At 35.2% G+C, this 14,994-nt stretch overlaps 2 protein-coding genes across 2 annotated transcripts; both read left to right on the top strand.

The window, feature by feature from the left end:
* The first annotated feature begins 5,510 nt into the window (after nucleotides 1-5,510).
* On the top strand, nucleotides 5,511-5,891 carry LOC144979224 (uncharacterized). The gene has a single exon (XM_078925832.1). It carries the CDS (start codon nucleotides 5,511-5,513, stop codon nucleotides 5,889-5,891), a length of 381 nt encoding a protein of 126 aa, XP_078781958.1.
* An 8,295-nt stretch (nucleotides 5,892-14,186) lies between these two features.
* On the top strand, nucleotides 14,187-14,567 carry LOC144979223 (uncharacterized). Its single transcript, XM_078925831.1, has one exon. The coding sequence runs from the start codon at nucleotides 14,187-14,189 to the stop codon at nucleotides 14,565-14,567; it is 381 nt and encodes a 126-aa protein (XP_078781957.1).
* The last annotated feature ends 427 nt before the right edge of the window (nucleotides 14,568-14,994 follow it).

Below are 14,994 nucleotides of genomic sequence, written 5' to 3'. Positions count from 1 at the left end.
CTAGCAAAAAATTGAAGATTTCATCAGATTGTCGAAAACTCGGAAATTTGAAAAAATCGTCAAAATTCCCCCCCCCCCCCCTCAAAAAAAAAAAAACGTGAAAAAAATGAAAAATCTGGAAACTCCAAAATTCTACTTTCTAAACATTGTGAATCTCAAAAGATGCTCAAAAGGGACTCTTTCATGCAAAAATTCGATGATTTTGTCATACTGTGAAAACTCGAAATTTAAAAAAATCGTCAAATTTAACCGAAAAAAAACTGAAAAAAATCAAAAATCTTAAACTCCTAAATTATCATTTTTCAACATTGAAAACTCAAAGACTTTCCAAAATCAAATTTTCAATTCAAAATTCGAAAATTTAAAAATGTCGAAAATTTCGAAATTTGAAAAAAAAAATTCAATAATCACATTAAAACTGAAAAATGAAAACTCAAAATCCAAATTTTAAATTTTAATCATTGTAAAATCTGAAATTCTCAAAGTCACTATTTCAAGAAAAATTGAAGATTTCATCAGATTGTCGAAAACTCGGAAATTTGAAAAAATCGTCAAATCCCCCACCCCCCCCCCCCTTCAAATAAAAAAACGTGAAAAAAATGAAAAACTGGAAACTCCAAAATTCTACTTTCTAAACATTGTAATCTCGAAAGATGCTCAAAACGGACTCTTTCATGCAAAATTCGATGATTTTGTCATACTGCTTGAAAACTCGGAAATTTGAAAAAATCGTCAAATTTAACCGAAAAAAAACGTGAAAAAATCAAAATCTGTAAACTCCTAAATTATCATTTTCAACTTGTGAAACTCGAAAGACGTTCAAAATCGACTCTTTCATGCAAAACTTCGAAGATTTCATCAGATTGTCGAAAATTTGGAAATTTGAAAAAATCGTCAAAATTTCACCATAAACGTGAAAAATGAAAAATTCAAAATCCAAAATTTAATTTTTATCATTGTAAAACTCTGAAGATGCTCAAAGCGACTATTTAAGCAAAAATTGAAGATTTCATCAGATTGTCGAAAACTCGAAATTTGAAAAAATCGTCAAAATTCCCCCCCCCCCCCCCCCCTAAAAAAAAAACGTAAAAAAATGAAAAATCTGAAACTCCAAAATTCTACTTTCTAAACATTGTGAACTCGAAAGATGCTCAAACGGACTTTTCATGCAAAATTCGAGATTTTGTCATACTGTGAAAACTCGGAAATTAAAAAATCGTCAAATTTAACACAAAAAAAACTAAAAAATTGAAATCTCGAAAGCTCAAATATTTCTCAAAACCAAAGATCTTCAACGCTCGACTGAAATTGAAAAATCATTTGCAAATTCGAATTAAAAACGTGAAAAAATCAAAAATGAAAAACCAAATTATATTTTTAACATTTAACCGAAAGACTTCAAAATGACTTTTCATGCAAAAAATTATAGATTTCATCAGATTGCGAAAATTGAAAATGTCAAAATTCACCAAAATCGAAAATTCAAAAACGAAAAAAATAATAATTTTAATGAAAACTCTAAATGTCATAAAATCTAGAAATCAAAGAGATATTCAATGCAAAATTGAAGATTGTACATAAAATGAATTGAAAAAATCAAAATCTCTAAACTCCAATTATCATTTTTAACAATTGTAAACTCGAAAGCTCAAATCGACTCTTTCATGCAAAATTGAAGATTTCATCAGATGTCGAAATTCGGAAATTTGAAAAAATCGTCAAATTCACCTAAAAAAAAATCGGAAAAATTAAAAAAAATCCAAATTTAATTTTAACATTGTAAACTCGAAGATGTCAAATCGACTTTTCATGCAAAAATTGAAGATTTCATAGATTGTCGAAAATCGGAAATTTGAAAAATCGCATAAACATAACGTGAAACAAAAATTCAATCCAATTTAAACATGTAACCTGAATCAAACGACTTTCACAAATGAAGATTTCATCAGTTGAACGGAAATTAAAATCGTCAATCCTCAAAAAAAAACGTGAAAAAATGAAAATCTGGAAACTCCAAAATTCTACATTCTAAACATTGTGAATCTCGAAAGATGCTCAAAACGGACTCTTTCATGCAAAAATTCGATGATTTTGTAATACTGTTGAAAACTCGGAAATTTGAAAAAATCGTCAAATTTAACCGAAAAAAAACGTGAAAAAAATCAAAAATCTCTAAACTCCTGAATTATCATTTTTCAACATTGTGAGACTCGAAAGACGTTCAAAATCGACTCTTTCATGCAAAACTTTGAAGATTTCATCAGATTGTCGAAAATTCGGAAATTTGAAAAAATCGTCAAAATTTCACCATAAAACGTGGAAAAATCGAAAAATTCCAAAATCCAAAATTTTAATTTTTGATCATTGTAAATCTCTGAAGATGCTCAAAGTCGACTATTTCAAGCCAAAAATTGAAGATTTCATCAGATTGTCGATAACTCGGAAATTTGAAAAAATCGTCAAATCCCCCCCCCCCCCCCTCAAAAAAAAACTTGAAAAAAATGAAAAATCTGGAAGCTCCAAAATTCTACTTTCTAAACATTGTGAATCTCGAAAGATGCTCAAAACAGACTCTCTAATGCAAAAATTCGATGATTTTGTCATACTGCTGAAAACTTGGAAATTTGAAAAAATCGTCAAATTTCACCAAAAAAAACGTGAAAAAAATCAAAAATCTCTAAACTCCTGAATTATCATTTTTCAACATTGTGAGACTCAAAAGACGTTCAAAATCGACTCTTTCATGCTAAACTTCGAAGTTTTCCTCAGATTGTTTAAAATTCGGAAATTTGAAAAAATCGTCAAAATTTCACCATAAAACGTGGAAAAATCGAAAAATTCCAAAATCCAAAATTTTAATTTTTGATCATTGTAAACCTCTGAAGATGCTCAAAGTCGACTATTTCAAGCCAAAAATTGAAGATTTCATCAGATTGTCGAAAACTCGGAAATTTGAAAAAATCGTCGAAAAAATCCCCCCCCCCCCCCTCAAAAAGAAAAAAAAACTTGAAAAAATTGAACAATCTGGAAACTCCTAAATTCTACTTTCTAAACATTGTGAATCTCGAAAGATGCTCAAAACGGACTCTTTCATGAAATATTCGATGATTTTGTCATACTGCTGAAAACTCGGAAATTTGAAAAAATCGTCAAATTTCACCGGAAAAAAACGTGAAAAATAATCAAAAATCTGGAAACTCCTAAATTATTATTTTTCAACATTTTGAAACTCGAAAGACGTTCAAAATCGACTCTTTCATGCAAAAATTTTAAGATTTCATCAGATTGTCGGAAATTTGAAAAAATCGTCACAATTTCACCATAAAATGTGAAAAAATTGAAAAATTCGAAAATCCAAAATTTTAATTTTTGATCAGTGTAAAACTCTGAAGATGCTCAAAGTCGACTATTTCAAGCAAAAAATTGAAGATTTCATCAGATTGTCGAAAACTCGGAAATTTGAAAAAATCGTCAAATTTAACCGAAATAAAACGTGGAAAAAAATAAAAAATCTGTAAACTCCTAAATTATCATTTTTCAACCTTGTGAAACACGAAAGACGTTCAAAATCGACTCTTTCATGCAAAACTTCGAAGATTTCATCAGATTGTCAAAATTCGGAAATTTGAAAAAATCGTCATAATTTCACCATAAAACGTGGAAAAATTGAAAAATTCAAAAATCCAAAATTTTAATTTTTGATCATTGTAAAACTCTGAAGATGCTCAAAGTCGACTATTTCAAGCAAAAAATTGAAGATTTCATCAGATTGTCGAAAACTCGGAAATTTGAAAAAATCGTCAAATTTAACCGAAAAAAAACGTGGAAAAAAATAAAAAATCTGTAAACTCCTAAATTATCATTTTTCAACCTTGTGAAACTCGAAAGACGTTCAAAATCGACTCTTTCATGCAAAACTTCGAAGATTTCATCAGATTGTCGAAAATTCGGAAATTTGAAAAAATCGTCAAAATTTCACCATAAAACGTGGAAAAATGGAAAAATTCCAAAATCCAAAATTTTAATTTTTGATCATTGTAAAACTCTGAATATATGCTCTTGAGAAATATGTGTCCTCACCTTCATCATCATACAATAGTTGAAGTTTTGTTTCAATTTGCCAGTTTTCTACTATTTCACCACGTTTGTCCATATCTCCATATCCCCAGCTTTGAGAGTGACTGTTAAAGTCCCCTAGTACCAGACATCTTTCTTCCTGGATTTTTATCTTGTCTAAATGAAGCTCTTTGTTTGGTGGGCAGTAGCAGTTAAAAATCAGGAGTTCTTTCTTTCCGATACATACTTTAATTTGCTGTATTTCTGATTGCTCTTGTGTATCAATTTTTATGCCTGCGGTGGGGTAGTCGTTTTTTACTAATGTCATCACGCCTCCTTTGTGATCCTTTCTATCATGCCTTATTACCTGGTACCCTCTGATGGCAAATCTCATGTTGTCCGTGAGGTGAGTTTCTTGAATGCAGGCAATTTTGTTGTCCTGCTCTTTGAGTCTCTTTTCAAGGGTTATTTTCTTCTTTGCAACGCCCTCAGCATTCCATTGGAGGATTTTAATTGTGTTTGGTGTTCCAGTCGCATGTAACCTTGATCCTCCTCCCCTGGTTCCGCAAGATGAAGTCAAGGTACCACCAGATCGCTTGGGTGGGCCATTGAGGCCCGGCACTAGGCCCGTCCGGCGGGATTCCACGGGCTTCGCACCACATCGGATTTGATTATTGTGACGTGTCATATTGGGATTTAAGCATGCAGTGGCAGTTTCCAGTTTCCTGAGATATTTGCGCCTTCCGGCCCCGCTGCTCTGTCTTCGGCGTGCTGTTTTTCAGGATTTGCTTCCTTAGCCTTTGACCATCCAAGGTCTGTCCACAAGGCAGTGGCGGTTTTGCTTCAGAGTGTCCTTCTCCTAGATCGATTGCGGTCCCCTGTTAACGAACTCGATCTGTCCGGGTTTTTGTTCGGAGTGTCCTTCTCTTAGATGGATTGCGGTCCCCCGTTTACGAACTCCATCTGTCCAGGTTTTTGCTCAGAGTGTCCTTCTCTTAGATGGATGTCGGTCCCCCGATGACGAGCTCCATCTACCCGTGCAACAGATTTATGAAATTTTCCAATTCATGCATGAAAATAGTTAATTTTGAGCATTTTTCAATTCGAGTTGTACAATGTCCAAATCAAAAAATGTTGGACTTTCGAAAATTTTGAATTTCTCGAGTTTTCTTGACTTTCGCGATTTTTGTGTACCCTGTGGGGATCTCGGTTTCCTACAAACTACGAAGTCTTACCACATACTGCTGACTGCAAGACTACACTTACACGCCAGATCAGACAAAACGTAAACACGAGAGAACTCATTAAATTTATAGAATTCACTACACATTGCTTTCATTGTTTGTTGTTTCCAGCAAAGTAGATGCTACATTGGTGACTCCGACTTAAAACAACTTATATTATTATTATTATTACAATTTACCAGTTCAACTCTTAACAAGAACATAATAAACATGTCTATCGACGCCGTAGCTTTGAAATTGGCCACATTCTGGACCACTTGTCCTTCAGCGTGGTTTGCACAAAGCGAGACACAATTTGCCTTACGCGATATAGCAAGCGATGAAACAAAGTACTACTATGTAGTGGCTGCCTTAGACTCAGACACAGCAACTAGAGCCCTTGCTATTCTATCATCACCACCCAAGGAAGGTAAATATGAAATACTGAAAAACTTCCTGCTGTCTGCATTCGGCCTTTCGGAAACAGAGAAAGCGAAATCTCTACTCAACATGAATGGTTTGGGCGACTTAAAGCCATCTGAGTTAATGGACAGGATGTTAGTGCTCGTCGGCAAACACAGGCCCTGTCTGCTCTTCAGACAGTTATTCTAATGACAACTTCCAGCAAACATCAGACTTCCATTAGCAAACTCGTCCAATCTGGATGATTACAGGGCACTTGCCAGAGAAGCTGACAATTTTTTCTATGCTGCTCACTCAAACTCTTTTCAATTTCTCATACTACTTGTGAAGTTGACACACGAACCATGACCAGTGAAATAGATTCCCTCTGCTGGTACCATCAACGGTTTAGTTCAAATGCCCGTCGATGTGCACAAACATGCAAACTCTTCAATTCATTCAAGAAAAACAAGAAGAACCAGGGAAACGCCAAGCCGGGTCAACAGTAATTTCTGCTGTCGACGCAGATTCTTACTCAGCCAACGCACCCACATCAAAAAATCTCCAACTCATCGTCGTCGATGAAAATTCAAACCGACGTTTTTTAGTAGATACTGGAGCTCAAGTATCTGTCACACCCGCCTCTGCACCAGACAAAAGCTTGGGTTCCTCTGATCTCGCATTACAAGCTGCTAATGGTTCTACAATAAAAACGTACTACATGCTACACGCTACATGCTAAACGCTACACGTTACACGTTACATGCTACACGCTACACCCGACACGTTACATGCTACACGCGACACGTTACACGCTACACGCTACACGCTACACGTTACACGCGACACGTTACATGCTACACGCTACATTATGCACGTTATATGATACAGGATACACGATACATGATACACGATACATGCTACATGCTACATGCTACATGCTACATGATACACGTTACTTGATACATTTTACATTCTACACGCTACACGTTACATGCTACATGCTACACGTTACACGTTACATGCTACACGCTACACGCGACACGTTACATGCTACATGTTACACCTTATGTGACTTTTGCAATTTTTGTGTAACCTTTTTTAATTTTCGAGTTGTACAGTGTTCTTAAAACTAAATCTTCTGGACTTTGTTTTGGTCAGGATGTTTAATGTGTAGTGGGTTAAAGTAGAATATTATTAGGGGATAAATTGCTCTCCATTTTCCCTTATCCTTGGGAGACCTTTCGCGGGCTCTAAGCGCTGAATTTCTGAATATTTGAGACGTTTCTCTTAACGCTGGGAAGTTTCGAATACCTCCCTCATCTCTCTCCTGTCTTCTTTTTTTTTAAATTTTTTTTTTAGTGAGTTGTTTTAAAATAAATAAGGTAATAATAAAGTTATATTCACCTATACAGGCCGGAAAAATCACACACGAACACGCACACACACACACATACACACTTTCTATCTCCCTTTTTCTTTCTCTTTCTCTCTCTATATCTCTCTCTCGTTCTCTATCTCCCCCCCCCCATCCCCTTCTCTCTATTTCTCTGGGTTTTTTTTTTTGTTTTTGTTTTTTGTTCTAATTTTTTGATTTTTTTAGCACACACACAAATATACACACGGACGCACACACTCACACACACACATACTCACAGACACACACACAGACACACACACACTCACCTATATACACAATCATTAGTGGATATTGAGTAATTTAATTTAATTATAATTAATGAATAGGTCTGCAGTCTTGCCTGTATTTTTAAAGGTGGAGGAGGACAGTCGACCCCTCCTCTCTATCCCTCTCATTAAAAAAAAAAAAATTTATTTGTTTTTTGTTTTTTTTTCATTTTTTTTTTAATGAGTTGTATTAAAATAAATAAGGTAATAATAAAGTTATATTCACGCATAGAGGACGAAACATTCACACACGAACACGGACACACACGCACATACACACTTTCTATCTTCCTTTTTCTTTCTCTTTCTCTCTCTCTCCATCTCTTTCTCGTTCTCACTCTCTATCTGCCCCCCCCCCCCTTCTCTCTATTTTTTGGTTTTTGATTTTTGTTACTAATTTTTTATTTTTTTAGCACACACACACACACACACACACACTTACACCCGTCGCACACAAACACACACACACACAAACATATACACACACACACACACACACACTCATATACACAATCATTTTGTAAAAAAGTCTCACATTAGTGGATATTGAGTAATTTAATTAATATATAATTAATGAATAGGTCTACAGTATTGCCTGTATTTTTAAAGGTGGAGGAGGACAGTCGGTTCACTTCATACAAGATATGATTTGCGGCGGAAAAGTCGGGAGGGGATGGATCAGTTTTTCAATGAGAAAAAAAATTATTTGGTATTTTTGAAATTTTTGATCTTTTCACGTTTTTTTGGTGAAAATTCGAAAATTTTTAATTTATCATGTTTTTGGATAGAATTTGACATTTTGTAACATTTTTCGTGTGAAATTCGACTATTTAAAAAATATATACGAATATTTGAGTGAAATAGATGATTTTGAGCATTTTTCGAGTTTTAAAGTGTTCAAAGGACTAAAAGTTTTGGACTTTCGAAAAATTTAATTTCACGTTTTTTTGGTTAAAAATTGACAAAATATTTCAAATTTCCGAGTTTTCGAGAATTTGATGTAATTTTCAAATTTTTGCAGTCGACTTTCAGTACTTTCCGAGATAGACAATGTTCAATAAGTAATATATGATATTTTTCAATGTTTTCGATCTTTTCAGGTTTTTTGGTGAAATATGACAATTTTGTCAAAACTCCGAGTTTTCAACAGTTTTATGAAATTTTCCAATTCATGCATGAAAATAGTTAATTTTCAGCATTTTTTAATTCGAGTTGTACAATGTCCAAATAAAAAAATGTTGGACTTTCGAAAATTTTGAATTTCTCGAGTTTTCTTTAAACGCTCTTTTCAAGTTTATAGGTGACATTTGACGATTTTTTAAAATCTCCGAGTTGTCAACATTTTCATGATTCTTCGAATGTGGGGCTTTCGAAAATTTAGAATTTTTCCAGTTTTGGGGGGGGGGATTGACTATTTTTTCAAATTTCCGAGTTTAATTATTCCTCTAATTTGTGCAATAAATTGTCGATTTTGAGCATTTTACGAGTTTTACATTATTGAAAAGTAAAATTTGGGATTTTAGAAATGTTCTTTTTCACGATTTTTGGTGACTTTAACAATTTTTTAAATATCTCAAAGATTTCTATTGTTTGATGAAAAATATACACAATCATTTTGTAAAAAAGTCTCACATTAGTGGATATTGAGTAATTTAATTAATATATAATTAATGAATAGGTCTGCAGTCTTGCCTGTATTTTTAAAGGTGGAGTAGGACAGTCGGTTCACTACATACAAGATATGATTTGCGGCGGAAAAGTCGGGAGGGGATGGATCAGTTTTACAATGAGAAAAAAAATTATTTGGTATTTTTGAAATTTTGGATCTTTTCAGGTTTTTTTTGTGAAAATTCGAAAATTTTCAATTTATCATGTTTTTGGACAGAATTTGACGTTTTGTAACATTTTTCGTGCGAAATTTGACTATTTAAAAAATATATACGAATATTTGAGTGAAATAGAAGATTTTGAGCATTTTTTGAGTTTTACAGTGTTCAAAAAATTAAAAGTTTATGGTATTTTTCAATGTTTTCGATCTTTTCAGGAATTTTGGCGAAATATGACAATTTTGTCAAAACTCCGTTTTCAACAGTTTTATGAAATTTTCAAATGAGAATAGTTAATTTTGAGCATTTTTCAATTCGAGTTGTACAATGTCCAAATAATGAAATTTTGGACTTTCGAAAATTTTGAATTTCTTGAGTTTTCTTTAAACGCTCTTTTCAAGTTTATAGGTGACATTTGACGATTTTTAAAAATTTCCGAACTGTCGACATTTTGATGATTCTTCGAATGTGGGACTTTCGAAAATTTAGAGTTTTTCCAGTTTTTTTTTTTTTGGGGGGGGGGGGGGATTGACTGATTTTTCAAATTTCCGAGTTTGATTATTCCTCGAATTTGTGCAATAAATTGTCGATTTTGAGCAATTTACGAGTTTTACATTGTTCAAAAAGTAAAATTTGGGATTTTAGAAAACACGATACACGCTACATGCTACATGCTACACGCTACAAGTAACACGTTACATGCTACACGCTACACGCGACACGTTACATGCTACACGCGACACGTAACATGCTACACGCTACACGCGACACGTTACATGCTACACGCTACATGCTACACGCTACACACTACACGTTACACGCGACACGTTACATGCTACACGTTACATGCTACACGCTACACAATACAAGTTACACGCGACACGTTACATGCTACACGCTACACGCTACACACTACACGTTACACGCGACACGTTACATGCTACACGCTACACGCTACACACTACACGTTACACGCGACACGTTACATACTACACGCTGCATTATACACGTTATATGATACATGATACACGCTACATGCTACATGCTCTATGCTACATGATACACGTTACTTGATACATTTTACATTCTACACGCTACATGTTACATGCTACACGTTACACGTTACACGCTACACGCTACACGTGACACGTTACATGCTACACGTTACACGTTATGTGACTTTCGCAATTTTTGTGTACCCTGTGGGGATCTCCGTTTCCTACGAACTACGAAGACTTACCACATACTGCTGACTGCAAGACTACACTTACACGCAAGATCAGACAAAACGTAAACACGAGAGAACTCATTAAATTTATAGAATTCACTACACATTGCTTTCATTGTTTGTTGTTTCCAGTAAAGTAGATGCTACATTGGTGACCCCGACTTAAAACAACTTATATTATTATTATTACAATTTACCAGTTCAACTCTTAACAAGAACATAATAATAATAAACATGTCTATCGACGCCGTAGCTTTGAAATTGCCCACATTCTGGACCACTTGTCCTTCAGCGTGGTTTGCACAAAGCGAGGCACAATTTCCTTACGCGATATAGTAAGCGATGAAACAAAGTACTACTATGTAGTGGCTGCCTTAGACTCAGACACAGCAACTAGAGTCCTTGTTATTCTATCATCACCACCCAAGGAAGGTAAATATGAAATACTGAAAAACTTCCTGCTGTCTGCATTCGGCCTTTCGGAAACAGAGAGAGCGAAATCTCTACTCACCATGAATGGTTTGGGCGACTTAAAGCCATCTGAGTTAATGGACAGGATGTTAGTGCTCGTCGGCAAACACAAGCCCTGTCTGCTCTTCAGACAGTTATTCTAAAGACAACTTCCAGCAAACATCAGACTTCCATTAGCAAACTCGTCCAATCTGGATGATTACAGGGCACTTGCCAGAGAAGCTGACAATTTTTTCTACGCTGCTCACTCAAACTCTTTTCAATTTCTCATACTACTTGTGAAGTTGACACACGAACCATGACCAGTGAAATAGATTCCCTCTGCTGGTACCATCAACGGTTTGGTTCAAATGCCCGTCGATGTGCAAACTCTTCAATTCATTCAAGAAAAACAAGAAGAACCAGGGAAACGCCAAGCCGGGTCAACAGTAAATTCTGCTGTCGACGCGGATTCTTACTCAGCCAACGCACCCACATCAAAAAATCTCCAACTCATCGTCGTCGATGAAAATTCAAACCGACGTTTTTTAGTAGATACTGGAGCTCAAGTATCTGTCACACCCGCCTCTGCACCAGACAAAAGCTTGGGTTCCTCTGATCTCGCATTACAAGCTGTTAATGTTTGACGATTTAATACAATATAGGAATATTTGAGTGAAATAGAAGATTTTGAGCATTTTTCGAGTTGTACAGTGTTCTAAAAACTAAATCTTTTGGACTTTCAAAAAATTGATTTTCACGTTTTTTGGTGAAACAATTTTTTTTTAAAACGTGAAAAATTCGAAATTTTCGAAAGTACTAAATTTTTATTTTTTAACTTTGTACAACTGAGGACTTCCGGTAGAGTGGCGGAATAAAGAAGTAAGGTAGGCGTTTAATTTTATTTTTGTTTTCTTCATGTGACTTTCGTAATTTGTGTGTACCCTTTCTTATTACTTTCGGTTAACGTTATCATTATAATTGGTGTTAAGTAAAAGTTAGATGAAATTGCGGTAATGTTAAATAGCTGAGTGGCTTTCCTTTTCTCAGTTACAACCTTCCCTAGGGGATAGTTTCACTATTGTTTTCCTCATAGTTATTTGACTCTCTTCCCTCACATATTATATTATTACTATTATTATTATTACTACTATTGTTTATTTGTTTTGGTCAGGATATGTAATGTGTAGTGGGATAAAGTACAATATTATTAGGGGATAAATTGCTCTCCATTTTCCCTTATATTCTCTTACATTTGTGTGAAATTTGACGATTTAAAAAAAGAATACGAATATTTGTGTGAAATAGAACATTTTGAGAATTTTCGAATTGTACAGTGTTCTAAAAACTAAATCTTTTGGACTTTGTGTTGGTCTGGATGTTTAATGTGTAGTGGGTTAAAGTAGAATATTATTAGGGGATAAATTGCTCTCCATTTTCCCTTATCTTCTCTTACATTCTGTGGGAGACCTTCCACGGGCTCCAAGCGCTGCATTTCTTAATATTTGAGTCGTTTCTCTTAACGCTGGGAAGTTTCGGAAAACCTCACTCTTCTTTCTCCCCGCACCCCTCCTGTCTATCCCTCTCATTTTTTTTTTTTTTTTTTTTTTTTTTTTTTCATTTTTTTAAAATGAGTTGTATTAAAATAAATAAGGTAATAATAAAGTTATATTCACGTATAGAGGCCGAAACAATCACACACGAACACGGACACACACGCACATACACACTTTCTATCTTCCTTTTTCTTTCTCTTTCTCTCTCTCTCTCTATCTCTTCCTCGTTCTCTCTCTCTATATCGCCCCCCCCCACCCTTATCTCTATTTTTTTTTTTTGTTTTTTGTTACTAATTTTTTATTTTTTTAGCACACACACACACACATACACCCGTCGCTCACAAACACACACACACACACTCATATACACAATAATTTTGTAAAAAAGTCTCACATTAGTGGATATTGAATAATTTAATTAATATATAATTAATGAATAGGTCTGCAGTCTTGCCTGTATTTTTGAAGGTGGAGGAGGACAGTCGGTTCACTACATACAAGATATGATTTGCGGCGGAAAAGTCGGGAGGGGATGGATCAGTTTTACAATGAGAAAAAAAATTATTTGGTATTTTTGAAATTTTAGATCTTTTCAGGTATTTTTGGTGAAAATTCGAAAATTTTTAATTTATCATGTTTTTGGACAGAATTTGACCTTTTGTAACATTTTTCGTGTGAAATTTGACTATTTAAAAAATATATACGAATATTTGAGTGAAATAGAAGATTTTGAGCATTTTTTGAGTTTTACAGTGTTCAAAAAACGAAAAGTTTATGGTATTTTTCAATGTTTTCGATCTTTTCAGGAATTTTGGTGAAATATGACAATTTTGTCAAAACTCCGTTTTCAACAGTTTTATTCTTCGAATGTGGGACTTTCGAAAATTTAGAGTTTTTCCAGTTTTTTTTTTTTTGGGGGGGGGGGGGGAATTAACTGATTTTTCAAATTTCCGAGTTTGATTATTCCTCGAATTTGTGCAATAAATTGTCGATTTTGAGCAATTCACGAGTTTTACATTGTTGAAAAGGTAAAATTTGGGATTTTAGAAAACACGATACACGCTACATGCTACATGCTACACGCTACACGTAACACGTTACATGCTATACGCTACACGCGACACGTTACATGCTACACGCGACACGTTACATGCTACACGCTACACGCGACACGTTACATGCTACACGCTACACACTACACGTTACATGCTACACGCTACACACTACACGTTACACGCAACACGTTACATGCTACACGCTACACGCTACACACTACACGTTACACGCGACACGTTACATGCTACACACTGCATTATACACGTTATATGATACATGATACACGCTACATGCTACATGATACACGTTACTTGATACATTTTACATTCTACACGCTACATGTTACATGCTACACGTTTCACGTTACATGCTACACGCTACACGTGACACGTTACATGCTACACGTTACACGTTATGTGACTTTCGCAATTTTTGTGTACCCTGTGGAGATCTCCGTTTCCTACGAACTACGAAGACTTACCACATACTGCTGACTGCAAGACTACACTTACACGCAAGATCAGACAAAACGTAAACACGAGAGAACTCATTAAATTTATAGAATTCACTACACATTGCTTTCATTGTTTGTTGTTTCCAGTAAAGTAGATGCTACATTGGTGACCCCGACTTAAAACAACTTATATTATTATTATTACAATTTACCAGTTCAACTCTTAACAAGAACATAATAATAATAAACATGTCTATCGACGCCGTAGCTTTGAAATTGCCCACATTCTGGACCACTTGTCCTTCAGCGTGGTTTGCACAAAGCGAGGCACAATTTGCCTTACGCGATATAGCAAGCGATGAAACAAAGTACTACTATGTAGTGGCTGCCTTAGACTCAGAAACAGCAACTAGAGCCCTTGCTATTCTATCATCACCACCCAAGGAAGGTAAATATGAAATACTGAAAAACTTCCTGCTGTCTGCATTCGGCCTTTCGGAAACAGAGAGAGCGAAATCTCTACTCAACATGAATGGTTTGGGCGACTTAAAGCCATCTGAGTTAATGGACAGGATGTTAGTGCTCGTCGGCAAACACAAGCCCTGTCTGCTCTTCAGACAGTTATTCTAAAGACAACTTCCAGCAAACATCAGACTTCCATTAGCAAACTCGTCCAATCTGGATGATTACAGGGCACTTGCCAGAAAAGCTGACAATTTTTTCTACGCTGCTCACTCAAACTCTTTTCAATTTCTCATACTACTTGTGAAGTTGACACACAAACCATGACCAGTGAAATAGATTCCCTCTGCTGGTACCATCAACGGTTTGGTTCAAATGCCCGTCGATGTGCACAAACATGCAAACTCTTCAATTCATTCAAGAAAAACAAGAAGAACCAGGGAAACGGCAAGCCGGGTCAACAGTAAATTCTGCTGTCGACGCGGATTCTTACTTAGCCAACGCACCCACATCAAAAAATCTCCCTCATCGTCGTCGATGAAAATTCAAACCGACGTTTTTTAGTAGATACTGGAGCTCAAGTATCTGTCACACC

This window comes from Berghia stephanieae, chromosome 9 (assembly GCF_034508935.2).
Source record: "Berghia stephanieae isolate SIO BIC M18660-M18661 chromosome 9, UCSD_Bste_1.3, whole genome shotgun sequence".
Classification (NCBI taxonomy): domain Eukaryota; kingdom Metazoa; phylum Mollusca; class Gastropoda; order Nudibranchia; family Aeolidiidae; genus Berghia; species Berghia stephanieae.
The sequence above is the reverse complement of the archived record's forward strand: the minus strand, read 5'-3'. Positions and strand labels throughout refer to the sequence as shown.